The sequence below is a fragment of the Erithacus rubecula genome, assembly GCF_903797595.1.
Source record: "Erithacus rubecula genome assembly, chromosome: 24".
NCBI lineage: Eukaryota > Metazoa > Chordata > Aves > Passeriformes > Muscicapidae > Erithacus > Erithacus rubecula.
Window position 1 is genome coordinate 1,512,306 of NC_136676.1, and position 26,237 is coordinate 1,538,542.

Sequence of the window (26,237 nt, forward strand, 5' to 3'; positions counted from 1 at the left end):
GGAGCGCGCAGGCAGCGCTCGGGGCAGCCCCGGCCGCTCCCGGCAGCCCGCGCGCGGCGCGGGGGCCTCGGAGCACGGCGGAACCATGCCCAAGTCGAAGCGGGACCGCAAAGGTGGGAGCGGGACCCCGAATCCCGGACACTGCCCGGGCACATCCCTCTCCCCACCGCTATTCCTGCCCCCTACTCCATTGCTTTCCCATTCCTCCATCCCATCCTCCATCGCCCCCTTCCCTATTCCTGTCCCCGTCGTTTTCTCATTTCTCGACCCCACACGCCCTCTTCCCTCTCCCCGTCCCCTTCCCTGTCTCTTGTCCCTTGCCCGATCCCTATCGCCGTTCCCCACTCTGGCCTCGTTGCCCATCTCTCATTCCCACCTCCATCCCGTCCCTCCTGACTCCGCTCGCTCCCCGCAGTGTCCCTGACGCGGACGCCCCGCAAGGGGCTGGAGGCCAAGCAGGCGCTGATCGCCGAGGTGAGTCTGGCCCGGCCCCTCTCCCCTCTCCCGCCCGGTCCCCCCGTGCCCGTCCCGCTCCCGGTAACGCCTCCCCCGCAGCTGCGGCGCTGTGTGGACACCTACAAGTACATCTTCGTCTTCTCCGTGGCCAACATGAGGAACAACAAGCTGAAGGATGTGCGGAACGCCTGGAAGCACAGCAGGTGGGCAGGGGGTGGTGCAGGCTGGGGGACGCCCAGGGGGATCAGCTCCTCCTGACGTCTCCTCCCCCTCCTGCTGCTCCTGGGCAGGATCTTCTTCGGCAAGAACAAGGTGATGATGGTGGCACTGGGCCGGGAGCCGAGCAGCGAGTACAAGGAGAACCTGCACAAGGTACCTGCTGGGCTTCCCCTGGTGTGTCCCACATCCTGGGGTCACCATGCTGCGGGTGTTTAACTGAATCCAGCCATGCCCTGCCACGAAGGGTGAGCTGTGAGTGGAGCTGTGCAGGGCTGAGCCCGTGCAGGTGAGTCCCTGGTGCTCCCCAGTCCCCAGAGATGCTCCTTTCTTGCAGGTCAGCAAACACCTGAGAGGGGAGGTGGGGCTCCTCTTCACCAACCGCACCAGGGACGAGGTGGATGAGTGAGTACCGGTCTGGCACAGCCTTTCTGTACAAAATCCCAACACTCCCTGCTGCTTCCCTCAAAGCAGGGATGATCTTATGGGCCTTTTCCACTCTTAGTCAGCCATTTCTGCAACAGCAGGGCAGAATCATGGAAGGGTTTGGTTGGGAGGGACCTTAAAGCTCATCTCATTCCACCCCTTGGACACTTCCAGGCATCCAGGGGCAGCCACAACCTCTCTGAATACCACCAGATCCTAGGGCAGGCTGTGCCCAGTCCCTGTCTGAGGCCAGGGCTGTTCCTCCCCCAGCTGAAGCTGTTGTTGCCCCTCTGTGTGCCAGGTGGTTCTCCAGGTTCCGGGAGCTGGACTTTGCCCGTGCTGGGAACAGGGCGCCGTACGGGGTGAGCCTGGACACGGGGCCCCTGCAGCAGTTCCCCCACTCCATGGAGCCACAGCTGCGGCAGCTGGGGCTGCCCACGGCCCTGAAGAAAGGTACAGCAGCAGGGGGGTCAGCTCCAGGCTCTGTCTGTGCAGCTGGCATCTCCTTTGGACAGTGGTAAATACAGAGCAGGCTTTAGAAGAGCTGAGGCACAACTTTCTTCCTGCTGGGCTGGGGTAGAACTCCTTATGTCCTTGTGCTGCTGTTCCCAGCCTCGTGTCAAAGGCTGAGTAAAACCCCCAGATTTCTCCACAATGCTTTTCCAGTGGGAACAGCTCAGATTAACCCTCTCAGGAACCAGGTGATCTGATCTCACCCATCTCCTGTGCACTGATACTACATGGGAAGGTGTGAGCTCCAGTGGGTGGTGTTGGAGGGAGTCCTGGCTCTGGCCCCCATTCCAGGGGAGTTCCCAGTGCCTGGGATCCTATTTCCAGGGCCTTTGCTCTGCAGGGGTGGTGACGCTGCTTTCGGATTATGAAGTGTGCAAGGAAGGAGATGTTCTCACCCCAGAACAGGCCCGTGTGCTGGTGAGTAACAACAGCCATGATTCCTGACACAAAATGACTAATAATTAATTAACACAACTCTTAAAACTTAGCAGCCATTATTTTGGTTCCTGCTTTGCTCCACTTCCCACCTGGGAGCAGAATTCACTTGTTTTGCTAGGCTGGGCACAGAGACAGGAAAGCAGGAATAGATTTGTATTCTCTCCTAGAAACTCTTTGGCTATGAGATGGCAGAGTTTAAAGTCACCATGAAGTTCCTGTGGAATTCTGAGACTGGAGACTTCCAGAAGCTCGTGGAAGACACAGCAGAGGAGGAGGAAGAGGAGGAGGATGATGGTGATGGCAGCAATGAGGACTAACAGCTTGGACACCAGACAGTTCTATTTTAGGGACAAAAAGAGGAGGACATTTCCCTTCCCTGGGTGCACCTGGATTGGGATGATCTTCATACACAATGACCTAACTATGCTTTTTTTATATTTATATAAATATCTATGTGAAACTTCAGGTGGTTGTTGCTGTGCCTGTTACTGTTGGTGTATCCTGGGATCTGAGGAAGTGCCAGCTCAAACATGAAAACTGGGAAGAAAGTGTGTAAATGTAATGGAACTTGGATATAGCACAAAGGGAAAGATGCTGAGGGTTTGTTATTCTGACACAGAAGATATTTAGCTCAATCGTTGGGACTTTGTATCCCTGGCAGTGTCCAAGGCCAGGCTGGATGGGGCTTGGAGCACCCTGGGATAGTGGAAGATGTCTCTGCCCACAGCAGGGGGTGGAACAAGATAAGATTTAAGCACTGTCCAACCCAAATTATCCTGAAATTCTGTGATTCCAGGTCCCCAAGTGCTGCCAAAGAGATGCCAGGTTCCAGGTACAGGTCAGACATGGGGTCTGCACTAGAAAGTTTTATTCTTGTATGTAATTATTTAAAATTTCACATTAAAGCACAACAGGGGCCTTCACCTCGTCACCGTGTTCATTTTCCTGATCAGCTGCATCCCGAATCACAGGCTGTGCTGGGGGAGCCAGGAGGGAGGAGCAAGGCACGGGTGTGGATCCTACAAAGCTTCATTGATGAGGAGGGAGCCGCAGCCCCCCGGCGCTGGCGGGGAGGGCGGTACCGCGGCGGGGCGCGGCGCTGTCCCTGCGCTCCCTAGCGGAAGTAGTTGGGGCAGTCGTGTGCGCTCAGGTTCCAGGCCTCGTCGAACGCCTGCACCACGGCCGGCAGCAGGGGACCCTCCTCGCTGTAGTCCAGGTTCTGCTCCAGCTGCTCCAAGTTGGACATCCCAATGATCACTGCATCTCCAAGAGAACCCTGGGAACAGATGGGAGGTGTTGCTGATCCCAAAAGAGAAAGTTCACCTCCCAAGCCACTGTGGGTCAAACAAAGTTTCTTTTCTTAAGAACATCCAGGAATTAAGCAACTGACACCACAAATCCTGCTCAGTAGGCCAGGACATCCCCAAGTCACTCCAAATCCTCATAAGCTGCCAAATCCTACTTTATGATGGGCTACAGAAACATTTAGAGGACATCAGGAGTATTAAATATTTCCTAGTCCAGCAAAAGGTCTCTTGCAGGGAAGCTGAGTGCATGGGAAGCCAAGACCTCAGTAACTGGCACCTAAAATCTTCCAATTGAAGCTTCCAGTTCTGACCACATGGGAAAAGGCAGAGCTGCCTCACTCCTGCTGCCTGGCAGTGTACAGCAATATTAACTTTGGGATGCCACAATCCCACAGGATTCAAAGACACCCACAGTGACATTTCCCTGTTTGTGAGCCATGGCAGCAGTGCCCAGGTCGAGCTCTCACCTGCAGTTTGGAGTGGTTGTAGAGCCAGCGCAGTGCAGCAGATGCCAGGCTGGGTGCAGTGGAGCCATAAGCCTCTTTCAGAGCTTTTTCTACCAGTGCAATTCCATCAAAATTGTGTTTTTTCCAGTACCTGCCAACAAAAATCACTGTTAATGCCCTTGGGACCTCTAGTCAGTGGTACATCTGTATTCCAATCCAAAGGCTTTCAGGAAGCCTCATACAAGTCTTCATAGCCTCTGAGGATTTCTGCAATCTGCCTTGGGAGCTGGGAGGAAGCTGACCCTAAAAACCAGCCTGCAGAACTCAGTCATACACCACAGCCCCAGCCACATGTGCTGACATAATCCCAAGCTTTGGTCAATTCTGCTTCCTCTCAGCTATTAGAACTAAACACTATTAGAGTGTTTATTTAAAATGCAGCCATTCCTGCTCATCTATCAGCTCAGGACATACCTGTCCCTGTAGGCCTGAGCCCAGTCATTCCCAAAAAATCTCCCAGTGGGCTGGCGCGTGTCTTTGTCCTCGTACTTGTACTTGCCGGTCAGCAGCCCCCCTGGGGTGGAAGGGAGCAGCAGCTTTGGGATTGGGCTGGCTCTGCAGAGCCCCCATTCCAGAGGGTTGTGTCCCAAAGCCTGGCCTTGCCCCTGTACCTGCCAGAGGGTTGTAGGCGTAGAAGCGCAGCCCGAAGTGCCTCAGGCAGGGGAACAGCTCGGTCTCCACCTGGCGAGTGGTGGCGTTGTACATTCCCTGCAGGGGAGGGAGACAGCCTCAAACAGAGCTCAGGGCACAGCAGCCATCCTCTGCCACCCTTCCCTGGCAATACCACCCCAGAGAGCAGCTGCAGGTCACACAAGGACAGGATTTGCTAAAGAACAGACTCGCTGAAGGACTGCAAATCATTTCAGTTCCATGCCAGGGGAGTTGCCGACTGCAGCAATGAACACACTGAGCTGTTTCTGAGCTCAGCTCAGCTTCCTGAATTTCCTCACAGAAAGGGTGGTCAGGCTTTGGAAGGGGCTGCCAAGGGAGGTTTTGGAGTCCCCATCCCTGGAGGAGTCCAAGGATGTGGGCTGGGTGACAAGGTGGGACTGAAGGTCTTTTCCAACCTCAGTGACTCTGTGACTTCCCAGACTAAGTGCAGCAGCTTCTTTCTGTTTATATCTGGCACACTGGGGCAGGTCCTACATTGGGGGAGTCCAAATCCAAGCTTCCCCCTCCCTCACCTGGTACACAGTTGGCATCACCCAGTTGTTGTACTTGCAGAGGGTGCAGATTTCTGCCACCTCCCACGCAGCATAATTTGACAGGCCAAGCTCTTTAAACTTCCCCTGCAGAGGAATAAAAGGGAATTCAGTTCCAGTGTTTCAAAGTTCATCTGGACCCCAACAGTACAAGATAGGTACAGTGAAAAGGACAATCACTAAATTTTAGTCCAGAAGGGTTAATTCTTGTCCACCTTTTCTGACAGACTATGAATTACTAAGACATAACAAAAATATTCTCAATTTTCTGTTCACTTGGAATTCAAACCTTCTAGTTTAAATGGATATACAGGCATACAAAACTCAGGAATTCTTTACTCATTATCAGCACTAATCTTAGCCCAGACTGTTAACAGGGCTGAAAGCAAAGTTCAGATGTTCCAAGAGCTCCTGGGAACAAAGTGCATCACATGAGCACACAAAGAGCAGCAGCAGCTCAGCTCTGCCCTGGGCTCTGTCTCCTCTTCCCAGAACTGCACAAACCCAGCGCTGCAGATGGGCACAAGCAGCACCCCTGGTTTAAAAAACACAGTGAGAATCCAGGATTGTCCATGACTCTGCACTTTCACCTCTCTGTGCAGCTCATTGCAGGCACGCAGGGTCTCCTCCACCGGGGTGCCGTGGTCAGGAGCGTGCAGGTAGAAGAGCTCCACACTCGTTCTCTGCAGCCTCTGCAGGGACGTGTCCAGCTGCGAGCGCACGCTCTCCGCCTTCAGCGTCTTCCCGTCCCACGGGTTGGCCTTGGTGGCCACTTCCACTGGCAGAGAGAGAAGGAATGAGCTGGATGTTTCCACCTTGAGGAGGGCAGTGGGGAAAAGGGACATAAGCCAAGTGTTTGAGGTGTTTCAGGGAAGGTGCCTCTCCTCAGGAATCCCCTCAGCCTGGCAGGGAAGGTTTGCCCCTCAAGGTCTGGGGGTCAGCACTTGTACAGGGTCCCTTCCCCTCAGGCACGGCATCAGCCTGGCAGGGAAACTCTTGTCCTAAAGGGATGAGCCTGGGGCAAATCCTTTTTCTCAAGGAGTTAGCCAGGCAGGGAAGATCCCTCTCCTCAGGGAATGGACCCCGGGGGACAGCCTTGTCCCTGGGGACAGCCTCAGACTGGCAGGGAAGAGCCTTCTCCTTCTCCTTCCCCAGGGAAGTCCCATCTCCTCAGGGAAGTCTTCTCAGGGACGGCATTAGCCTAACAAGGAAGGAGTCCTGGCCAAGTCTCTTCTCCTCAAGGACAGTGTCAGCCTGGCAGAAGAGACGAGACCCTCTCCTCAGAGAAGATCCTTCTCAAGGAAGAACCCTCTCCTCAGGGCAGGGTTCCCATCAAGGCCCCTCTCCTCAAGGAAATCCTCCTCGGGAAAGACCCTTCTCCTCACAGAACGAGCCCTGGCCAAGTCCCTCCTCCTCAAGGCCAGAGCCAGCCTGGCAGAGGGGTCCCTTCTCCCCACACACGGGACCCGAGGCAGCCCCTGTCCCCCGCGGGCAGCGCGCCCTCCGCCGCCGCCGTACCGGGCTCGGTGCCGCCGGCCAGCAGCGCGCCCAGGATGCGCTCGGACTCTCCGCCCGCGTACATGAAGGCGGTGTCGAGGAGGCGGTAGCGGCGGCGCAGGAAGGCTCGTAGCAGTTCAGCGCTCGCCTCGGGCCCGGCTCGCCGGCCCATCTCCATCGCGCCCAGCACCACCGCGGGCCGGGCCCCGCCGCCCGCCGTCCGTGCCGCCATCGCTGCCCGCGCCGCCATCGCGCCTGCGCGGCCCCGCCCCGCCCGGCCCCTCACGGCCCCGCCCCGCCCCTCACGGCCCCGCCCGGCCCGGCCCCTCACGGCCCCGCCCCGCCCCGCCCCTCACGGCCCCGCCCCGCCCCGTCCCGCCCGGCCCCGCCCCTCACGGCCCCGCCCCGCCCCGTCCCGCCCGGCCCCGCCCCTCACGGCCCCGCCCCGCCCCGTCCCGCCCGGCCCCTCACGGCCCCGAGCGCCCCGAGCGCGGGGGGAACCGGCAACTCCGGGAAAAGCGGCGCCGGGAGCCCGCGGGGAGCGGGGCAAAAGCAGCCGCTTTGTGAAAAAGCTCGCTGAGTTCGCTGCTGCGGGTCTGTGGGAGACAGCGGCAGGACTGGGGAGAGCGGCGATTTGGGACGGCGTTAAAGGAAACCCGCCAGGATTGGCGAGAACAGCAGAGGAAACTGGGTAGGGTTTGGGACAGCGGCGAAGGAAACCCGGCGGGTGTCTGAGGAGTTGTGGATTCGCGAAAAAAACCAGCCCCAGTTTCGAAAAGAGCGGGTTTTCAAGGAAAAATAAAGTTCCGAGCCGCGTCGGTGAGGAGGCGAGTGGCAGTGCTGCGAGGACAGGTTGGGTTGGGTTTCGGCTTCTTTTATTTGTTTTCCTCCCTGCTTTTTTTCCTTCTCCTTCTTTTCTTCTTCTCCATTTTTTTCTTCATTTTTTCTTAATTTTTCCCTTTCCCCCTTTTATTTTCTTTTTTTTCATTTTGTTTTTTTTTTCTCTTCCTGTTTTTTTTTTCTTTCCTTTTCCCCTTCCCCCCTTCTTTTTCTCCTTTTTTCTTTATTATTTCTTCTTTATTTCTTCTTTATTTCTTCTTTCACTTTTTCTGTTTCTCATTTGAGGCCAAACCCTGCTAGGCTGGCAGCAGAACCGAGGCCAATATAGGTGTATTATCCACTAATAATCCATTTTTCTAACGCGAGCCAGCGCCCGGAGAAGCCCCAGCCCCGTCCCTCGCACAGATCAGTCGTTCCCCAGTGTTATTAAATTTTCCGGTGTTTTTTCCTTTTCCCCAGTGTTACCCCAGCGCTTCCATGGCTGCGCGGCGCTGGAGGGGTCTCCCCCTTGGGAATCTCTCTGATTGTCCCAATGGGTCCCGCTGGATCATGGATGTGTTCAATGAGTGTGCCCAGGACAGCCGCGATGTCGCCAGCATCGTCCTGGGGCTGGGCTCCATCGGCTGCTTCATCGCTGCAGCCTTCCCGTGAGTATCGCCCCCAAAACCCGGAGTATCGCCCCTAAATCCCAGGGCACTGCTCCCAAATCCAGGAGTATCGCCCCTAAATCCCTGGGCACAGCTCCTAATTCCCTGGGTGTCACCCCCACATCCCTGAGTCCTGCTCCCGGATCCCTGGGCACCACTCCCAGATCCCCGGTCACGACCCCCCAGTCCCGGAATATCGTCCCCCAAATCCCGGAGTATCGCCCCGCAATCCCAGAGTATCGCCCCCCAAATCCCAGAGTATCGCCCCCCGATCCCAGAGTATCGCCCCCCGATCCCAGAGTATCGCCCCCCAGTCCCAGAGTATCGCTCCCAGATCCCGGAGTATCGCCCCTCAAATCCCAGAGTATCGCGCCCAGATCCCGGGCAGCCCTTCCCGGGATGGCAGAATTGCCAGAATGATTATAAGTGCCCCCGGCAGCAGCAGCGAGGGCTCGGCAGGTTTGTGCTGAGGGCAGCAGCAGCGCAGCCCCAGCGGCTCGGCCGTGGCCGTGCTGTTGTTGCTGTGCCCGGCAGCCGCAATGTCCCACGTCAGGTACGTGCAGGGCCGGCGGGACAGCTCATCCTGTCCCCTGGAATGTCCCCTGGAATGTCCCCGGGGTGCCTGCAAGTGCTGACACCAGGGTGCCAGAGGGGCACGTGAGGGGTCACGGCTGTTTCGCAACCGGAGGGGAGGATCCGGCAGCTGGGATCATCTTCCCTGCTCCTCCCGCAGGGCACTCGGCGAGCACCGCTGGGGCCAGGGCAGCGCGTGGCCTTGCTTTTCCTGCCGGGACTGCTTTGGGACCCACAGCAATCCTGGGGATGGCTCCCAGTAGCGCTGAAGCAGCTGAGGGTGATGTTTGTGCCTCTGCCCAATGCTCTGCAGGCAGTTTTACCAGGCCTGCAGAACGGGCATCATGGACCAGGCTCTCTCCATCTATTTCCTGCTGGGATGGCTGGGCGGAGATCTCCTCAACCTCATCGGCTCCTTCCTGGCTGATCAGCTGCCCCTGCAGGTACCGGGGCCGGGCTGGCTCCCAAACACCCACCGGGGCAGAGGGAGGAGCTGGGAGCTGCTTTATCCAGCACTGGGAGCTACAGCCCCAAACTGCCCAGGATGCTCCCTCCTTACCCCCAGAAATGCTCCCCTCTCCCATCCTGGGCTAGCTCCCTTTATCCCCCTGGGTGTGATCCATTCTTTCCCAGGGATGCTCCCTTCTTCCTTCCTGGGGATGCTCCCTTTTTCACCTCTTGTTGTTTTCCTTTCTCTCTCAGGGGTGGTCCCTTCTTCACCCCCCTTGTTACTCCTTTCCCTCCCTCTGGGGCTGTTCCCTTCTCCACCGCAGCACACTTCCCTCTCCCCCAGGGACACGTGGAGAGCAGGGAGCAGCCCTGTGGGACCATCCCAGCCCCCCCAGGTCCCCGCGGGTGTGTCCCCAGCACGTCCCCTCCCCACAGGTGTACACGGCCATTTACTACGTGCTGGCAGATCTGGCCATGCTCTCCCTCTACTGCTACTACCGGCTGAAGAACAGGGGCAGAGCCTGTGAGTTGGGGCAGGGGTGGGGCCTCTGCTCCCCTGGGCACTGCGAACAATAGGGGGGATTTCCAGGGAGCCTGGGGACATTCCAGACTCAGTTATTCCATATCTCTTATTGATTGCTGGGTTGGGTTTTTTGAGCCCCTAGGAGAGCCAAAGCCAACAAACAGTACAGGTTGAGCCTGGGGCCCTGCAACCCCCTCCCTCCCCTCTGGTGTCCAGGTTTAAAACAACCCCCTGTGAGCCTCACTGGGCACAGAAATAAATAAACCCCCCACGGTTCTGTGGTGACTTTGCCTTCAGAGTTCCTGACTCAGGCAGTCCTGGGAGGGAAAGGGAACTTTTCCAACAGTTTCAGCATCAGTGCTCCAGCCTTGACAGGCAAGTTCTTGCCTGTTCAACTGGAGTGAAAAGGGAACCTGAGCAGTTCCTGCAGGTTTAAACAGTCAGAGAAAACAGAGAAAATCCCCTTTCCAGCACTGCTGAGCCCCAAGCTGGCTCATTGGGACTGGGATAATTATTTAACTGGGTAAAGACATGAGAAGTTATTGGCCAATTGGTATTTGACCCATCAGATACATAGTTTTGTTAAGCTGGAGAGCTTATTTACTGTATATAATCACTAAAAATTACTGAAAAATAATAAATTACTGCTAACAAATAAGCCACAGCAGAGCTTACTGTGGCAGGGATTTGAAAGTGACTTAAGACAGTGAAATCTTCTAGTGGGGTTGATTTTTAAGAGCCCTAAACCCAAAGAAACCAAGATAGAAGCAGTTTCCTCCCTGATAAGGTACAAAGTACCTTATCACTGGAAAATAAATCACATCAGTCACCCACAGCAGCCACTGCCCCATCCCTTGGGGAGATAAGGCACATTTGGAGGGTTCTTCACCCCAGAGGGTCCTGGCACCCCTGGGGCTCTCAGGGGTTTCTGGGTTCTCCCTAACCAGGCTCTGTGTGACTCCCTGCAGTCCCTGCTGCCATCAATGCAGCCTTTGTGTTCCTTTCTGTGGGGTCCCTGTCCAGCCTCTGCCTCCTGGGCAGTGCCAGCACTGGGGATCCAACAACCTTCAGAGGGAGATCTCTGCTCTCAGTTCCTGGGGATGAGCTTGGACCAAAGGTGAGCCAGCTCCTAAATCTGGGATATGGGATAGACTCTGCTTGGGGATGTCCTGCTGCATGCTGGGATCCCAAAAATGCACCCTGGACCCCACCAGGGTTTTGGGGTTAGGGACTGTTCCTGTTTTAGGACTAAATTGTTCTCCAGGAGACTGTTACAGTCTAGGAAGGTGACACTGGGAAGAGAACTTTTCCAAAGATTCCTCCAAAATTTGCTGCAAGATTTCAGACATTTCAGGGCATTTTAATTTCAAACTTCAAGCACTTTTATGAGCCTGCTCAAGAGTCAGAAAACCTCACATTTCCCACATCTGTGTGCAAACAGACTTTATCCCAGGCAGCTGCATAGCATGGACAGTCTCCAAAAAAATGTGGTTCCTGTTTTCAGGAAATTTGAAAGACTTCTCCTCTTTAATTATTTTTCCAATTCTCCATGTTTATCTATATTATTGAAAATCAAGCAAGAAAGTGCAGCAAGGTAACTCACTTGGCTGAAACTGAAAGTTAGGTTTGCAAAATAGTTTTGCTCTGGCAATAGAAAAGAACCTCTCTGGGCAATGCAAATAAAGCCAGTTCCCATTATAACAGATTGCTCTGGGTATTTGGCTGTGGCAAAGTGAAATAAAATTATCAGCTGTGATTCCCAGGGGCTGTCAGAGGGGGGAACCGGGCACATGGGGGCTGGGCTGGGTGTGGCTGTGGCTGGGCGTGGCTGTGGCTGGGCGTGGCTGTGGCTGGGCGTGGCTGTGCCTGTGCTGGGTGTGGCTGTGGTTGTGGCTGGGCTGTGGCTGTGCCTGTGCCGGGTGTGGCTGTGCCTGTGCCGGGTGTGCCTGTGCCGGGTGTGCCTGTGCCGGGTGTGGGTGTGGCTGTTCTGGGTGTGGCTGTGGTTGTGGCTGGGCTGTGGCTGTGCCTGTGCCGGGTGTGGCTGTGGCTGTGCCGGGTGTGGCTGTGGCTGTGCCGGGTGTGGCTGTGCTGGGTGTGGCTGTGCCTGTGCTGGGTGTGGCTGTGGCTGTGCCGGGTGTGGCTGTGGCTGTGCCGGGTGTGCCTGTGCCGGGTGTGGCTGTGGCTGTTCTGGGTGTGGCTGTGGTTGTGGCTGGGCTGTGGCTGTGCCTGTGCCGGCTGTGGCTGTGGCTGTGCTGGGTGTGGCTGTGGCTGAGCTGGGTGTGGCTGTGCTGGGTGTGGCTGTGCCTGTGCTGGCTGTGCCTGTGGCTGTGCTGGCTGTGGCTGTGCTGGCTGTGGCTGTGCTGGCTGTGGCTGTGGCTGTGGCTGTGCTGGCTGTGCCTGGGCCGGGTGTGGCTGTGCCAGGCTCTGAGCATGGGCTGTCCCTGACTGTGGCTGAGCTGGGTGTGGCTGAGCTGGGTGTGGCTGTGCTGGGTGTGGCTGTGGCTGAGCTGGGTGTGGCTGTGCTGGGTGTGGCTGTGCCTGTGCCGGGTGTGCCTGTGGCTGTGCTGGCTGTGGCTGTGGCTGTGCTGGCTGTGCCTGGGCCGGGTGTGGCTGTGCCAGGCTCTGAGCACGGGCTGTCCCTGGCTGTGGCTGAGCTGGGTGTGGCTGAGCTGGGTGTGGCTGAGCTGGGTGTGCCTGTGCCGGGTGTGCCTGTGGCTGTGCTGGGTGTGGCTGTGGCTGTGCCGGGTGTGCCTGTGCCGGGTGTGGCTGTGGCTGTTCTGGGTGTGGCTGTGGTTGTGGCTGGGCTGTGGCTGTGGCTGTGCCGGCTGTGGCTGTGGCTGTGCTGGGTGTGGCTGTGGCTGTGCCGGGTGTGGCTGTGGCTGTGCCGGGTGTGCCTGTGGCTGAGCTGGGTGTGGCTGTGCTGGGTGTGGCTGTGCCAGGCTCTGAGCATGGGCTGTCCCTGGCTGTGGCTGTGCTGGGTGTGGCTGTGGCTGTGCCGGGTGTGGCTGTGCTGGGTGTGGCTGTGCCAGGCTCTGAGCATGGGCTGTCCCTGGCTGTGGCTGTGCTGGGTGTGGCTGTGGCTGTGCTGGGTGTGGCTGTGGCTGAGCTGGGTGTGGCTGTGCTGGGTGTGGCTGTGCCTGTGCTGGCTGTGCCTGTGGCTGTGCTGGCTGTGGCTGTGCTGGCTGTGGCTGTGGCTGTGGCTGTGCTGGCTGTGCCTGGGCCGGGTGTGGCTGTGCCAGGCTCTGAGCATGGGCTGTCCCTGACTGTGGCTGAGCTGGGTGTGGCTGAGCTGGGTGTGGCTGTGCTGGGTGTGGCTGTGGCTGAGCTGGGTGTGGCTGTGCTGGGTGTGGCTGTGCCTGTGCCGGGTGTGCCTGTGGCTGTGCTGGCTGTGGCTGTGGCTGTGCTGGCTGTGCCTGGGCCGGGTGTGGCTGTGCCAGGCTCTGAGCATGGGCTGTCCCTGGCTGTGGCTGTGCTGGCTGTGGCTGTGCTGGCTGTGCCTGTGCCAGGTGTGGCTGTGCCAGGCTCTGAGCACGGGCTGTCCCTGGCTGTGTCCCCTCCCTGCCTTGCAGCCTTTCTCCAGGACTGAGATCATTGGGTTCACCATTGGATCTGTCTCCTCCGTGCTCTACCTGTGCTCCCGAGTGCCCCAGATCTGCACCAACGTGAGTGCCCAGCCTGGGACTGGGGGCTCCTCCCTCTGAGGGGCTGGCAGTCTCCTTTCTCCCCAGGGTTCTCCTTTCTGCTCTCTGCTCAGAGGCCCCATCTCTCACCATTCCATAAGGGACTATTTCTTTCCCCCCATCTTGGGACCTACCAATACTTGGAGGGTGAGGTTTTCATTTTGTCTCACTTACAAACCAAAGGGGAACTAAAAGACTCAGCATTGAGTCACCACTTCTCTTTTTTAAAGCTGGGGGAGGGGATGATTAATATCCTGTTGTAGCTCCTCTGCTCTGTCTTTTCCCAGTACAAGAGGAAATCCACCAGTGGGGTCTCCTACTCTCTCTTTGCCCTGGTGATGCTGGGGAATTCCCTGTATGGCCTCAGTGTGCTCCTGAAGAACCCAGAGCCAGGCCAGGGCCAGGGTGATTACATCCTGCACCACCTGCCCTGGCTCGTGGGCAGCCTGGGGGTGCTGGCCCTCGATGTGGTTGTATCCTTTGCCCTGGGGAGGGGTCCCCTGCTGCCCCAGGAGCTGGCAGGGCTGGGCAGGAGGGGTGGGCTGCTGCTGCTCCCTGCGGGATTTGTGGCCTCAGCCCCTGGTTTGCATTGAGCTCCTTGTCCTGTTCCCACCTCTCCTGGCACAATGTGGGGCTGGTGACACCCAGAGCATCCCTGAGATGCTCCCTGTGAGTGTGCAGAGCCTTGACCTCTGCCCAGATCTCCTTCCAGTTCCTGGCATATCAGAAAGCACAGCCTGGAGCCTTGGAGGAGAGGAATGCTCTGCTTGGGGAGCAGGGCCAGAGCCCAGAGAGCTGACAGAGGGCCCTCCCCCCCAGGAGAGGAGGAGGAGGAGGATGGACATGAGGAAGGTGGCCTTAGGGCTGGGCAGACTGGCCCCTCCATCCTGGTGGCTCCTGGCAGAAGAGCCCTGAGCCTGTGGCTGACACCTTGTGCTGCCAGGGCAGCAGGGGATGCTGCTGGGACACCTCATGCCTCTTGGATACCAATGATGCTTTCAGGATAAAAGGGAATTTTTGGATACCTCAGCTGCTCTTGCTGCTCCCGTGCCCCACAGCTGAGCCTGGTCACTGCTGCATCTCCTGAGGGTGACCTGGACTTGCTTGGTGCTGAGAAATGTGGGGACAGGGATGACAGAGCTGCCACAGACACAGCACCCTGTGACCTCACAGCCCCCCCTGAGCTCCTTCTGGGGACACAGGGCTGGATCCAGTGGGGAAGGAGCAGCAGAACCAAAGTGTTCAGTCCACACCTATTTTAATGATCACAGCTCACCCATAAAACCATCATGTTTTATAAACATGTCCTTCCAACCTGCCTCCCTTGGTTTCATTTTGCTGCTTTACCTGGCAGTTCCTGCCTCTTTCCTAATCATTCTCACAGCCCCATTTCTCTGACTTCTCATTTTTTGCCTCACCCATGTTTTAATTGCACAGATTCATTAGGGAAGTTGCTCCATTGCTGTTCCCCAGTGGAGGAGCTGCCTCTGCTTGCTCTGGTTTTCAGTTCCTGCCCTCTCTCCTCTGTGAATTTATCAACTTGATGACTTTATTCTCAACCTGATGAGTTTATCCCCAGCACTGTTGAGTTTATCTGCAGCACTGATGGGTTTATCTCCCTCTTGTGCCCACTCAGCACAGTGTTCCTTGGCCAGGCAAGGAGGGGGTGCTCTGGGACAAGCTGTGTCCCCATGAGGAAGGAGTGCAGGTGTAGCCAGGCTCCCTCCTGTGTGCTGAGCTCTCCTGCTGGGCATGGGCAGCTCAGTCTCCCTGAGAAAATGAAAACCAACCAAAGCTTGGAGACCCTTCAGGAAAAGCTATCACAGCTTGTCTTTGTGACAATAAGAGCTTTCCTTTTCCTGCAGCTGCTATCAGCTCTTCCTTTTGCTTCCTTTTCCCCTCTCCAGCATCGTGGCTTTAGCTCCATTATCATTAATTCATGATTCCTCAGCCAGTCCATGACATTTGTCCTTCCCAAGGAAGTCACTCTGCTTTGTCCTCACACTGAGGACATCAATCCAGGCTTCCACAGCTCAGCCTGGATCTCACATTAATGGGATTCCAACTGCTCAGTGCCCACCAAGCTGCACCAGCAGGTTCACTGAAACACAAGCTGGGCCAGTACTCGGGTCTGACCCAGCTGCTTCCAGAAAGGAAAGATATTTTTCAGTCTCTCTGAGCCCTTGAATCAAGGGAATGTTTTTTAACTGGATTAATTCATGATTCTGCCCCTCCAGATTCACAGGCAAGGGGCTGCTCACCTCATCCTGAAGCCAGCAGCATTTCCTTTCTTGTCTTTCCCTGGGAATTTTAGAACAATTCATATCAAGTTTTAAACCAAACCATGAGCAAATCCCTCATCTTTGCCACTCACAACACTAAATAATTGTCACTTACTGGCTTTTCTAAATCTGGACAAAGAACCTCTGCCTGCCATAAGGAGGAAAGGGTGCCTATATACACATACACAAATATATATTTATATATACATAGAGATATAAATCACCCAGTCTGTCCCCACAGGTGTACCTGAAGCACGAGTTAGGTACAAAGCTGATTTCCTCTGACTTCAGTGGGCTGGGCAGGATGGAGCAAGCAGAGTTTACACACCCACAGCCACCTCAGGGTGGGTGGAAATCCCTGAGCTCTCTCCAGGGTTCCCACCCCTCCAGGTCACTGCTGCAGCCCTGTCCCTGTGCTCAGGATTTTCCAGAGCTAAATGTTAAAGCTGAAAGGCTGAGAAGAAACAAGCACTCCTGAGGGAGAGGGTAACTGCAAACCTCACCTGGAGTCCCCCCTGCAGGCTCCAGAGCTCACAGACTTCTCTGAAGGTTTGTGTTGGGACAGAACTGAGACAGCACCAAACCCCAACCAAACCCCCAAATCCCCCAGTGCTCCCTGGGGATCCCATCCCTCAGGCACCCCAGGACCTTGCACAGCCTCTGGTGAACTCTGGCCACCTGCAGGAGTCTGGCTGGGACACAGGTCACAGAACAGAGCAAATGAGAGCACATTCATTAATCACATCATTAATTCATCACTGTTAATGCCAACAGTCCCCACTTGCAATTGTAGAGGGCAATTCCCAGAACAGGGCCCAGCAGATCTTTTAATTCCCCAGGATTAGGTTTGGTACAACCAAAACCTGCAGATGCCCAAAGCTGTGCCAGGTCCCTCTGCCCACCAAGGGCTGGGGAGGGGACACAGGGAGCAGGGAGGAGCTTTTGGGTGACAGGGATGGGAGGACACAAGGAGCTCCCAGGCTGTTTTTAGCAAAGCCAGCACAGCTGGGCACATCCTTCCCCCTAAATCCAGCTGGACACAGATTTGCTGGGTGCCTGGAGCATCAATCCCAGCACCTGCAAAGGGCAGCAGGGTGAGCAGTGCAGCCCCAAAGGGCAGTGGGACATCACAGCCCCTTCCAGGCAAACACTGCTGGATGTGGGACAAAGAACAAACCCCAAGTAACCCTGCAAGGAAGGAAAGAGAAACAAGGAGGACACAATCACACCACACATCTTCCTGGGATTTTTTTGTTTTTATTGTTTTAGTCTTTTTTTTTTCTTTTTTTTCATTTTTTTTTTAGTATGGAGGCTCAAGTATCAGATGTAGATTCAATTTAAGCTTTACAAAAAAAACAAAAAATCAAAACAAAAACCCCTTTTGCATTCCATAAAAATTGACAGAAAAGCGCCTTGGAACCAGGCTATAGAAGAGCAGAACTTTCAGCAGGTCTCCAAATCACCATCTCCTGCACATCTGGGTTACTCAGTATCTTACAACCCAAAGAACATCCTCTCTTCACTCCCTCCCTCCAGCCAGCCCCTGTGCCCAGCCCCCAAACATACGTGGAATAGATTATTTTTCTTTTTTTTTTTTCTTTTTTTTTATGTTTTTTCCAGTTCTTCCTCTTTCACACACCACAGTATTTAATAAATTTTTGTTTTACATTTTTTACACCAATGTAACAAAAGGCAGGAGGCAGGGGGTGAGGGAGGAAAAGACAAACAATGATCTGTGGTGATGCATATAAATGGGGGAGGGTGGGGAAGGGGAGGGGAAGAAAAAAAATAATACATGGACTTCTACAGAAACATAGCCTAACATCTTGATAGTAAAATGTGGTGCAAAGTAGGCCTCAGAGACTGAAAAAGTTTGTACAGCTTTATTCATGGGGAGAGGATGGCTTTGCATGGAGAGTACTGGATGCAAATCGTGACCAACAGAAAAGGGTGGGGATGATTCTCTAGGAAAGGAATCTAACGAGTGCATGGCATGGCTGGTTAGCACAGACAGAACTTTAACTTTGCTGCTTTCTCTTCAAAGCCTCCACCAGGTCGTTTTTAAGAGCTTCTTGTTTTGATTTGTCTGCAAAAGTCTGCACAGACCTGTGGGGAAGAAGGAGAGGTGGTGAGAGGCAGCAGGGGAAGGGTGGGAGCAGTGCTGGGAGGCAGGAGGAGCAGCCCTGAGCCCGGCTCAGCTCTGCCTGCTGGAGCCAGGAAGCAGGAGGAGACTCAGAACACAAAGCAAAACTCACTCTGGCAAGGATGGGCACCAAACCCCCAGCAGCTCCCTCAGCCCTGCTGCAGGGAGAGTCCCAAGGTTCTGTTCCAGCCTGGAAGAAGCCCCAGCGTCCCACAGCCAAGGGGGTTAGAGCTCCTGCTCCCCCAAAGTGCAGAGAAAATCCAGAGCTGGGCAGCTCTGACCTGCTGCAGGATGGTTCACCTGGAACCTCCCACAGCCTTTGCACCTTTGGAAAAGCAGCCAGAGGTTCTGCTCTCAAATTAGCCTTTTTTTGTACCTTCCCTAAGGAATGAGTGATCAAAGCAGCTGAAGAACAGAGACATTGTCACAAGTTATTGCAGGGCTTCCCTTTGCCTGAAAGCACAGAGGAAAAGCTCCACATTCAGGAATCACCTGGGATCAGTGCCCTGGGAGATGCCTGTGGAGGAACCTCTCATCTCAATGAGACAATAAGAAATCTCCACTTTTTAAAAGGCCCCTCTTAAATTGATAGAATGGCTTCTATCCAGAGCCAAGCTTTTGCAGAGTGGCTCCCACAGAGAAGTGGTAGGATCCAATTGGGTAGGATTTCTCCCCACCTAAACTGCATTTCACAGCCTTTACAGCACCTGGGAGAGTGGAAGATATCCCTGCCCATGGCAGGGGGCTGGAACTGGATGAGCTTTAAGGGCCCTTCCAACCCAAACCAGTCTGGGATTCAGAGCAATCTCATTTTTTCTGGTTGTGTCTCCTGTAAACAAGGCTGCTCTTTGTGGTGGTGATTTTCCTACCATTTTTATAACAGGATTTCCATTCTCTTGTCTCTGGAGACTTCTGCTGCTTTAACAGAAACATACACATTTATATTTGCATTTGTCACAGGCTGAAGAAGTGGTTCTTGGCCACTATCAACAAATGGTAAGTTTGCCCCTTGGTCAGTTGGATGTGTTTGAAACAAATCTGGAACTGGTTAGGAAGTGGAGTGGAAGGTTAGGCTGGCTCAGGGTTAGTCACTGCCGTGCACCCTGACACTCAGAGCTCCAGAGCAAAGAGCAACAAACCCCTCTGGAGGCTGTGCAGAGCACGAGCAGCTGGGGGCTGGCAATGTCTGAGTGAGCTTGAGCAGGACTGCATCTCAAGCTCCAAGGAAATTCCAAATCCACCAGGCTCGTGGGGATGGGAGTGTGGGTCAGAGCACATTTACTCTGAATTCATGGGAAGTACCAGGCTTTTTTTTTTTTTTTTTTTTCCAAACTGTGAGACTCCCAAGATCTGATTGTGCAGGGAGGACCCTGGGGTTACAGAGAATTTCTTCATGAAGTGGTGTATCACAGGTGTAAAAATCTGCTGGTGCCCAAGGGACAGAGTCCTGGGGCTCCTGGATTGCATCAACCCAATTCCAACCACTCCAGGCACAGGACATGTGCTCCTTTCCTGCTCCCAAGCCAGAGTGCAGAGGGTAAATCCTGCCCCAGCTCCCAGGGTGAGGTTTCCAGGGGAGGAGGAACCATTTCCAGCAGAACCAGAGGTGTGGTGGCTGCCCGGGGCAGACCCGCGGTGCCTGGGCGTGGCACTGCTCCCTGCGGGATTAGGGGTTAGTTCTGCCCGGGGCCATGCAGGGCTGGGCTGTCAGTCCTGGTTTAGTGCTGCTCACACCTCACAGGCTGCCAGGGTACCTGGATTGGTTTAGTTATCAGGCTGGATGTAGATCTGGCGCTGGGTCAACACTTGAGAAAGTTCCCTCTGCAACTGCTTATACTTTTGGTTGTCAGGAATAGCATCGATAGATCTACAGAGAGCAGTGGGAAACCAGGGAGCAAAGAGGGAAAAGAAGAGTCAGAAGAAGTGGGTAACACAGAGCTGGGGCTCTGGAAGGCCCAGGGAGGAGGAGGGGACACACAGTGAGGAGCAGCAGGGCCAGGCTGTAGCAGCCAGCTGCTCTGGGTGTTTCCATCAGGAGCTGCACTCACTGGGGGGGGGCAGACACAGCACAGGTTCAGCCACAACAGCTCAAGGCAACGTTCACAAGAGAAAAACTCCCTTACAGATTCCCTCTGATGTTGCTAAAAGCTTCCTGGCTAAACCCTGTCAGCACCAAGGAAACTGGGGCTGTTCTGAGCTGGGCTTGGGGCAGAACCCAGAACTGCTGAGTTCCTGCTGCTCCCTCTGCCCACACAGCAGCAGCAATATTTAATTAACACCACTCTTCTCTCTTTTTCCACATCTCAGGGAAGAGCAGAGCATTTCTTTGTGCCCTTTGGTTATTTTACATTACCACACTGTGCTGGGAGGTCTCTCATGAAGAGAGAAGTGAAGTGATGAAGTGATTTGGCATCACAGTTCTGTACTTTCCTCTGGGAGCATGAGAATTACCAGCTTGGGACTTCCATGTCCAGTTCCTGCCCAGGAATGAGCAGGGGATGAAAATCAGTACAGCACAGTTTCCCTACAGAATGGCACAGGGAATTTAATCTCTCATAGACTGTATTTTGTCCAGTGGTGTTGAGAGAAAGACAGAATTTAAAACAAAGTCTAAACACCACAAACCACTCATGTCATGACCTAATTCTGGCACTATTTTTAAGGACAGTAGAAAGAGAAGACAGAATTTAAGTACAGCTTGCAGGACTGTGAAGAACAATGAAAAATAAACTGAAAATAAAAATGTTAGTTGGGCTGTTTTGTGCCTGGTGAAGGAACAGGGGATTAAAACATTGCTTCAGATTTCTGCACACAACAAATATTGTCCCAAAGCACAGGGAGGGGACAAAAGCAGCTCAGGACTGGGGTGGCACGTGAAGGGTCCCCACCCACTGCAGCTCCCTTACCTCAGCCCATTAACGATGTCCTTTGTTTTTCCAAAATAAATCTCGTTCAGTGTACTTCTGATTTTGTTTTCCATATCCTGGAAAAGACAGTGGCACAGCAGCTCTTTAGTCTGCAGGGAGGCTGCAGCACCAGGGTCCCTCTGACAGTTCCTGGAGCATTCCCAGCACTCAGATCCCCCCAGCCCAGCCCCCAGCCCCTGCTCTCCCTCCCAGCCCATCTCCCCGGGCTGGGGCAGCTCTGCACCACCAGAGGGCAGCTCCTCTCCAGCTCTGCAGACAAGGGAAATTCATCTCCCAACCTCCCCGAGCAGATCCTTGGCCCTGGACAGGCTCCAAGTGCCAGGTCAGTCCTTCAGGGTAACCAAGAGTCCAGAGTTCTGTGCTCAGGGGTGACTTTCAATTTTAACTTGTTCTTAAAAGCTGCACGACAGAGCTCTGAGAGAGATCTTGTAACAATACAGCTTTTTTTTTATTGCATTGCTTTCACTCAAGCAAAAACCCTAAGAAAGGGATCAAAAAAGAAGCAGCTGCCTTTCTTTAATTTCCCAGTTCCCTAAAAATGCATCATAGTTGAGAATTTCCTCCTTTCTTGGCTATAACAATCAAGGAAATCTGGAACACCTTCAGTCAGGACATTGCTGTGGAACAGCAAAGTGATGCTGCAGCTTCTGAGCAGCTCCACTCCTGCTGAGCTTCCAGGAGTGAGAGCTGCCAAAAATCCAACACTAAGCCCAGCTCCAGGCTTTGATACACACTGAACTTTCAGTCCAAGCACAGTGTGTGTAGCAAACTGAATTCAATTAATCTCCCCAAAAGTGGCTGCAAAAGCAAACAGGGGGTAGGAAGTTGTTGATTACTGCTCAGGAATGGAAAATCCATTTTCCAGCAAGTCCCTGCAGTGCTGAGCAGGAGACAGAGGGGTGGCTCTGGACCCACAGACAGAACCAGGAGTAACAACAGGAATGAATAAGTTTTTTTTAAAGAAAAATGCAACAAAATTCTGAGGTATGGGGCCAAATTTGGGCACAGGAAGCTGCACTCACCTCTACCAAGCGGCCGATGTTGGCTATGTGTGGAGAGGAGTCACTCACAGTCTCATCCTTCTCCATCTGCAAAGCAAACACAGATCCAGCCATCACAGGCAGCCTGCTGTCCAGGAGGGCTGGGAGAACAGTGAGCAAACACTGCAGAACTGTGCTGAACACTGCTGAGAAACCCCAGCACTTGGCACAGGCACGTCTTGGTAACAGAGATGTGGTGGAATCAAAACCAGGAATAAAAATAACCCAGCTGCAGACAGGCCCCACAAGCCAAGTGTCCCCACTGAGGAACAGCCAAGTGTCCTGTGCAGGAGAATTCAGAGCTGGAGCAACTCCAGAGTACAGTGACACCAATGGCCTCAGTGCAGGAGCTGCACAGGACACAGGGCCCTGACCCAGCTGAGATCTTTTACCCCAACATCAAAACTGGGAGCTGGAACTGCAGCTTGATTTCATCTGCTGTGTCTCATGGAACATCCATCCCAAGGCCTCCCATGGTCTGTGCTAAGGCAAAGTCCATCTTCCCCAGAGTTCCTGAGGTGAAAACTGTTCCAGGACACAGCTGAGCTGCTGAACAATGAACATCAGACCCAGGAACCTCAGCAAGATCTGCTGAGACAGCACAAAAACAAAACTGGGAGACAAATGCAGTGGGAAGAACAGTCTTCAAAGGGTTTTACTAATCCCACTGAATTCTCTTATCCATCTGCTCCTATCCCTCCCTCAGGCAGAGTTTAAGAATCTGGGCCAGCTACAGGTTTCTTCTAATAAGCCAAGTCTGTAACAGGCTTGGGGAAGCGTGTAATGCACTTGGAGCCCCCAAGGCAGAAGATAACCTGCAAGAGGGGGAGAGAGAGCAGCAGGAGTTTCACTTTGCCTTTAGACTGTTTACATGGAATGGAGAGGGGATCCAGCTGCAGACAGGGACAGTGCAAACCTGAGCTACACAATTATTATGGGGAGTTGGGAACTGTCACCAAATGGCCCCAGGCTGGGGCAGCTGGGAGCTGCCAGTGGGGCAGTAACTGCCACAGGCTCCTGCTGTGCCTCCTCCACACCTGGACAGCCCCAGCTCCATGGTTAAGAAGCAGAATCTGAAAATAGAATTTATTTTTTTTTTTTTAAAACGTATATTATTACATCTCCATAAAAACTGCTGCCAGAAGGAAAACATTTTTATGTGCTCTGGAAGGCCAGATGTTACAAGAGCTGTTTAATGGAGTGCAGAGTCAGCCATGTCCTACAAACAGTTGGGTTTTGTTGAGTTGTTGGGGTTTGTAAAGGTTCCTCCTGGGGGCTGGCACTGCACAGGCTCGAGCAGCAGGACTAAATAAAAGGCAAGATTTGCTTTGAGGGGAAATTCCCTCTGCAGGCTGATGCTAAGGAGCAGCTCATCCTGTCCCTGCCCACCTGCCTGCTGGGCTCAGCCAAAGCCCAGGCTGAGCCCAGCCCAGCCCCAGCTCTGCTGCAGCAGATCCAGGCCTGGCTCCCCCAGCCCTCTGCTCTGAGTCTGACTCACAGGGAAACTCACTCCTCTGGGACATCTCCAGGGCTGCCTGGGCACTTTGGAAGTTTTCTGCACGGAATAAAGCAGCTGTCTGGGCTCTCTGTAAACATTATTTGGAGGAATAATATAAAGAGGGACATTTAAGCAGGATAAACACTTTGTTTCATCATGGAAGTGTCTGAAAATGCCAGCAAAGGTAGAAGGGAACTCATCTTCCATTTTGCTCTGCAAAGCCAACAACACCCACAGCTGCTCTGGCCATGGAGCTAAGTGAAAATCCCTTTAATGAAACACAAACAGCAGTGTGTGCCAAGGGCTCCCAAAGCCACAGGCAGTGGGCAGGCTGAAGGCTCCAGGTGGAAAATATGTGGAATTATTTGGATATCAGTAAGGCAGAATTTGGCCTGCCACTGCAGCACTTATTTCAAACTCTAAGCAATAAAGGGAGACTGTGATCTCTGCAGGGCACTGCAGGAATCAGCTGAGAACTGACCCCATCCCTGCCCAGCCCTGCTCTCACCAGTGGAACCAAACACAGCCCATTCCTTTGCCAAACTGCCCAGCCCAAACCATGGGCAAACCTGGGGATGCTCCATGACCTTTACCTGCCTCACCTCCTCTCCTCCCCTCTCCTAAACTATGACAGAACTGAACCTCTGTGCAATCCATCTGGGACCTCAAAGCCATCCCATGGCAGGGACACCTTCCCCTGCCCCAGGCTGCTCCCAGCCCTCTCCTGGGACACTGCCAGGGATCCAGGGACAGCCACAGCTGCTCTGGGCAGCCTGAGAGGTGCCAGGGCCTCCCCACCCTCATGCTGGAAATGGGAGGCAGAAATAATTCCCTGGAGAACTCCTGTCAGCACATCCTGCTGTCCCCTGCACCCAAACACTGCCCAGCTGCTGATCACAGACTCCAGCACACCAGCAACTGCTGAGGGGGAGCTCCAGGATCACAAGAAGATCCCACTGCTGGAAAAACAAAGTTACAGCATCTGGAAGAGGTGGGAAGGGCCTTTCCATGACAGCTGCCCCTGATGGAAATGGATGAGCCCCCTAATTGCTGAGCACAGGGATTTGTCATGATAAATGGCAGAATGGCTCTGCTGGGCCTCCACTGAGCAGCAGCAGGGCCCAGGGCAGCTCTGTTTGCACAGTGCAGCCTTCACCCAGCTCTGCAAAGCCTCCTGCCCCACTAGAATGTCTTCCAAGTTCAAAAACCAACATCTGTCCTACCTGAATCCCAAACCTCAGGCCTCACTTCCCTGTGACTTTACATCCTCCCCTTCCCACATCTCCAAATGTAAATAAACCACAGGTCTGGAGCCAACTTCTTTCTCAGCAAACTGCCTTCCTCAGGCTCCTCCTGGTCAGGAAGCAGACACAGGTTCTTTGTGTGAGGACATCTCAGGAAGGCACCTGCTCTGTGCTGAAGGAGGGGCTGCAGGAGCCCCCCAGCAGTGCTGAGTGCCAGCAAAGGGGAGCCCCATCCCTGTGCACCAAGTGAAACAGGATCACACAGCTGCTCCTACTCTAAATACAGTGCAGCCTAATGAAACCTCAGAGCCTGGAGAGCAACACAAGCCATTCCAAGGTACACAGAGGGGACAGGACCCCAAAACCTGCCAGGGAAAATCATCTGCCAAACATCTGGCTGCAATCAGGAGGCTGGGAGGTACCTGCAGTCCCCAGAGAAGGTGCTAGGTAATTGAAAAGCTGCTGGCACGTTTCATTTCCCTGCAAGTCCTGCTCCCTGTGTCCTCTCTGGCAGAATTTCCGTAGAAATGTTTATTCCTAAAAATTCCAGCCAAAGCTCCCCTGGGCAAAGGAGAGTCACTGCCACAGAGAGGCACTGCTGCAGCCAGCACCTGCTGGAGTTCCAGTGAGAAGATGTCACTGCAGCTGCAACTCTCCCTAAGTTTTCAGGCCAGAATTACAACCCATGGATCCTGTGTGCCTGGAGCTGGCTCAGAACTGATCTCACCCTCTCAAGATAAGTTAATACATGTAGATACACACAGCAATTATGAATGCAGATAAATTATATAAAGAAGTGGGTATGATAATACACAGGGGTTTGTGTTGCACACTCCTGTGTGTGCACATCCATTCCTCTACTGGATCAGGACAACCTGAAACTCTGTAATTGAACTGATAAAGCAACAGCCTGAAATTCCAAAATTCACCAGGTAAAGCAAACTAAAGCTACACCAAGGGGTGTTCTCAACTTCCCAAACAGGCTGAATCCTCTATGTCTCCCCTTATTCTGTCCACTCACAAATGTAAAAAATGGTTGTTTCTTCCTACAAACAGAGAACTCATATTGTAGCAGACAAAAAACTGCACAGGGAAATCAAGGAAAAGTGGTTAAGGCACTGGGAGAGAGATGTCAACTCCCAGTGTATGAAATAAAACAGACACAGGCCAGGGATGTGACCTCTGAGTAGCACCTGCCCAGGAGGGACATGTGGCTCCAGGAGAATCCCACAGCCCTGCAATGCTGTGGAAGGATCAAAGCCACCCCCTGCCATGAGCAGGGACACCCTCCACTGCCCCAGGCTGCTGCAAACCCACCCACCCAGCCTTGGACACCTCCAGGGATGGGGAAACCACAGCAACAAGCACAGAGTCTTGAAGAGAGAGGAAAAAAATCCTCCTCAAAATTCAGCTCAGCATTTAGGAGCAGCCCAAGGGGGAGCCCTGCAGGAAGGAGCCTGGGGTTATTCATGAAAGGCAGAATTTTTCCAAATGATCCTGACAAAGGCAACAGAAGCCCCTGTTTGTGTTGTGTGCAGGGCAAGTCTCTCAGCTGCAGGGGGTGAGTGCACAGAGCAGCTGTTTGCAGAGCCCCACTGCAGCTCCAAGCTCAGCCCCCACGTGGCACTGCCTGAGCTGCTGCTCTGCTGCTCCAGCAGCACTCACACACAGCCCAGGGCCTGTGCAGCAAAGGCTCTCACCACAACTCCCTCTCCAGGAGAGGCTGCTCTGCCTCAGCTTGTGAGCCAGGGCATGAGCCAGCTCCTCAACACTCCAAAAGCTTCCTCTCAAACACAAGGACATCTGCTACTCTCATTTTAGGATCAAAG

The 26,237-nt window shown here is 54.2% G+C and overlaps 4 protein-coding genes across 7 annotated transcripts in view; 2 read left to right on the forward strand and 2 right to left on the reverse strand.

Annotated features, from left to right (window-relative positions):
* The first annotated feature begins 17 nt into the window (after positions 1-17).
* MRTO4 (MRT4 homolog, ribosome maturation factor) lies at positions 18-2,514 on the forward strand. The gene is made up of 8 exons (XM_079326488.1): positions 18-113; positions 416-474; positions 556-659; positions 747-828; positions 1,010-1,077; positions 1,400-1,551; positions 1,952-2,028; positions 2,217-2,514. Exons 1-8 carry the CDS (start codon positions 86-88, stop codon positions 2,364-2,366), a joined length of 720 nt encoding a protein of 239 aa, XP_079182614.1. The 5' UTR covers positions 18-85; the 3' UTR covers positions 2,367-2,514.
* Positions 2,515-2,913: 399 nt separating this feature from the next.
* AKR7A2 (aldo-keto reductase family 7 member A2) lies at positions 2,914-6,845 on the reverse strand. Its single transcript, XM_079326487.1, has 7 exons — positions 6,583-6,845; positions 5,655-5,842; positions 5,047-5,151; positions 4,474-4,570; positions 4,277-4,376; positions 3,824-3,953; positions 2,914-3,325 (listed from the first exon to the last, which is right to left on the reverse strand). The coding sequence occupies exons 1-7, from the start codon at positions 6,809-6,811 to the stop codon at positions 3,164-3,166; spliced, it is 1,011 nt and encodes a 336-aa protein (XP_079182613.1). The 5' UTR covers positions 6,812-6,845; the 3' UTR covers positions 2,914-3,163.
* A 183-nt stretch (positions 6,846-7,028) lies between these two features.
* Positions 7,029-14,588, forward strand: SLC66A1 (solute carrier family 66 member 1). The gene is made up of 8 exons (XM_079326205.1): positions 7,029-7,413; positions 7,861-8,048; positions 8,935-9,064; positions 9,507-9,594; positions 10,563-10,711; positions 13,164-13,256; positions 13,562-13,747; positions 13,975-14,588. Exons 2-8 carry the CDS (start codon positions 7,879-7,881, stop codon positions 14,071-14,073), a joined length of 915 nt encoding a protein of 304 aa, XP_079182331.1. The 5' UTR covers positions 7,029-7,413; positions 7,861-7,878; the 3' UTR covers positions 14,074-14,588.
* A 2,836-nt stretch (positions 14,589-17,424) lies between these two features.
* Positions 17,425-26,237, reverse strand: part of CAPZB (capping actin protein of muscle Z-line subunit beta) — a 63,156-nt gene continuing 54,343 nt past the window's right edge. For 2 of the 4 annotated variants that reach the window (XM_079326201.1, XM_079326203.1), the window contains exons 7-10: positions 21,649-21,714; positions 20,606-20,682; positions 19,454-19,566; positions 17,425-17,662 (exon numbers count right to left, since the gene is read on the reverse strand). In XM_079326201.1, the coding sequence (XP_079182327.1) occupies positions 19,464-19,566; positions 20,606-20,682; positions 21,649-21,714 (246 nt within the window). In that variant the 3' untranslated portion in view covers positions 17,425-17,662; positions 19,454-19,463. The remainder of the gene's footprint in view (positions 17,663-19,453; positions 19,567-20,605; positions 20,683-21,648; positions 21,715-26,237) is intronic. The other 2 variants (XM_079326202.1, XM_079326204.1) reach the window with 1 other exon arrangement.

Coding starts and splice junctions, on each gene's coding strand:
- MRTO4 (XM_079326488.1), top strand. CDS start 86: ATGCCCAAGTCGAAGCGGGACCGCAAAG. Junction 475..555: donor AGCAGGCGCTGATCGCCGAG/GTGAGTCTGGCC, acceptor CCTCCCCCGCAG/CTGCGGCGCTGTGTGGACAC. Junction 2,029..2,216: donor CAGAACAGGCCCGTGTGCTG/GTGAGTAACAAC, acceptor ATTCTCTCCTAG/AAACTCTTTGGCTATGAGAT.
- AKR7A2 (XM_079326487.1), bottom strand. CDS start 6,811: ATGGCGGCGCGGGCAGCGATGGCGGCACGGACGGCGGGCGGCGGGGCC. Junction 4,571..5,046: donor TGATGCCAACTGTGTACCAG/GTGAGGGAGGGG, acceptor CCTCCCCTGCAG/GGAATGTACAACGCCACCAC. Junction 4,377..4,473: donor CGCCTACAACCCTCTGGCAG/GTACAGGGGCAA, acceptor CTTCCACCCCAG/GGGGGCTGCTGACCGGCAAG.
- SLC66A1 (XM_079326205.1), top strand. CDS start 7,879: ATGGCTGCGCGGCGCTGGAGGGGTCTCCCCCTTGGGAATCTCTCTGAT. Junction 8,049..8,934: donor TTCATCGCTGCAGCCTTCCC/GTGAGTATCGCC, acceptor AATGCTCTGCAG/GCAGTTTTACCAGGCCTGCA. Junction 13,748..13,974: donor TGCTGGCCCTCGATGTGGTT/GTATCCTTTGCC, acceptor ACCTCTGCCCAG/ATCTCCTTCCAGTTCCTGGC.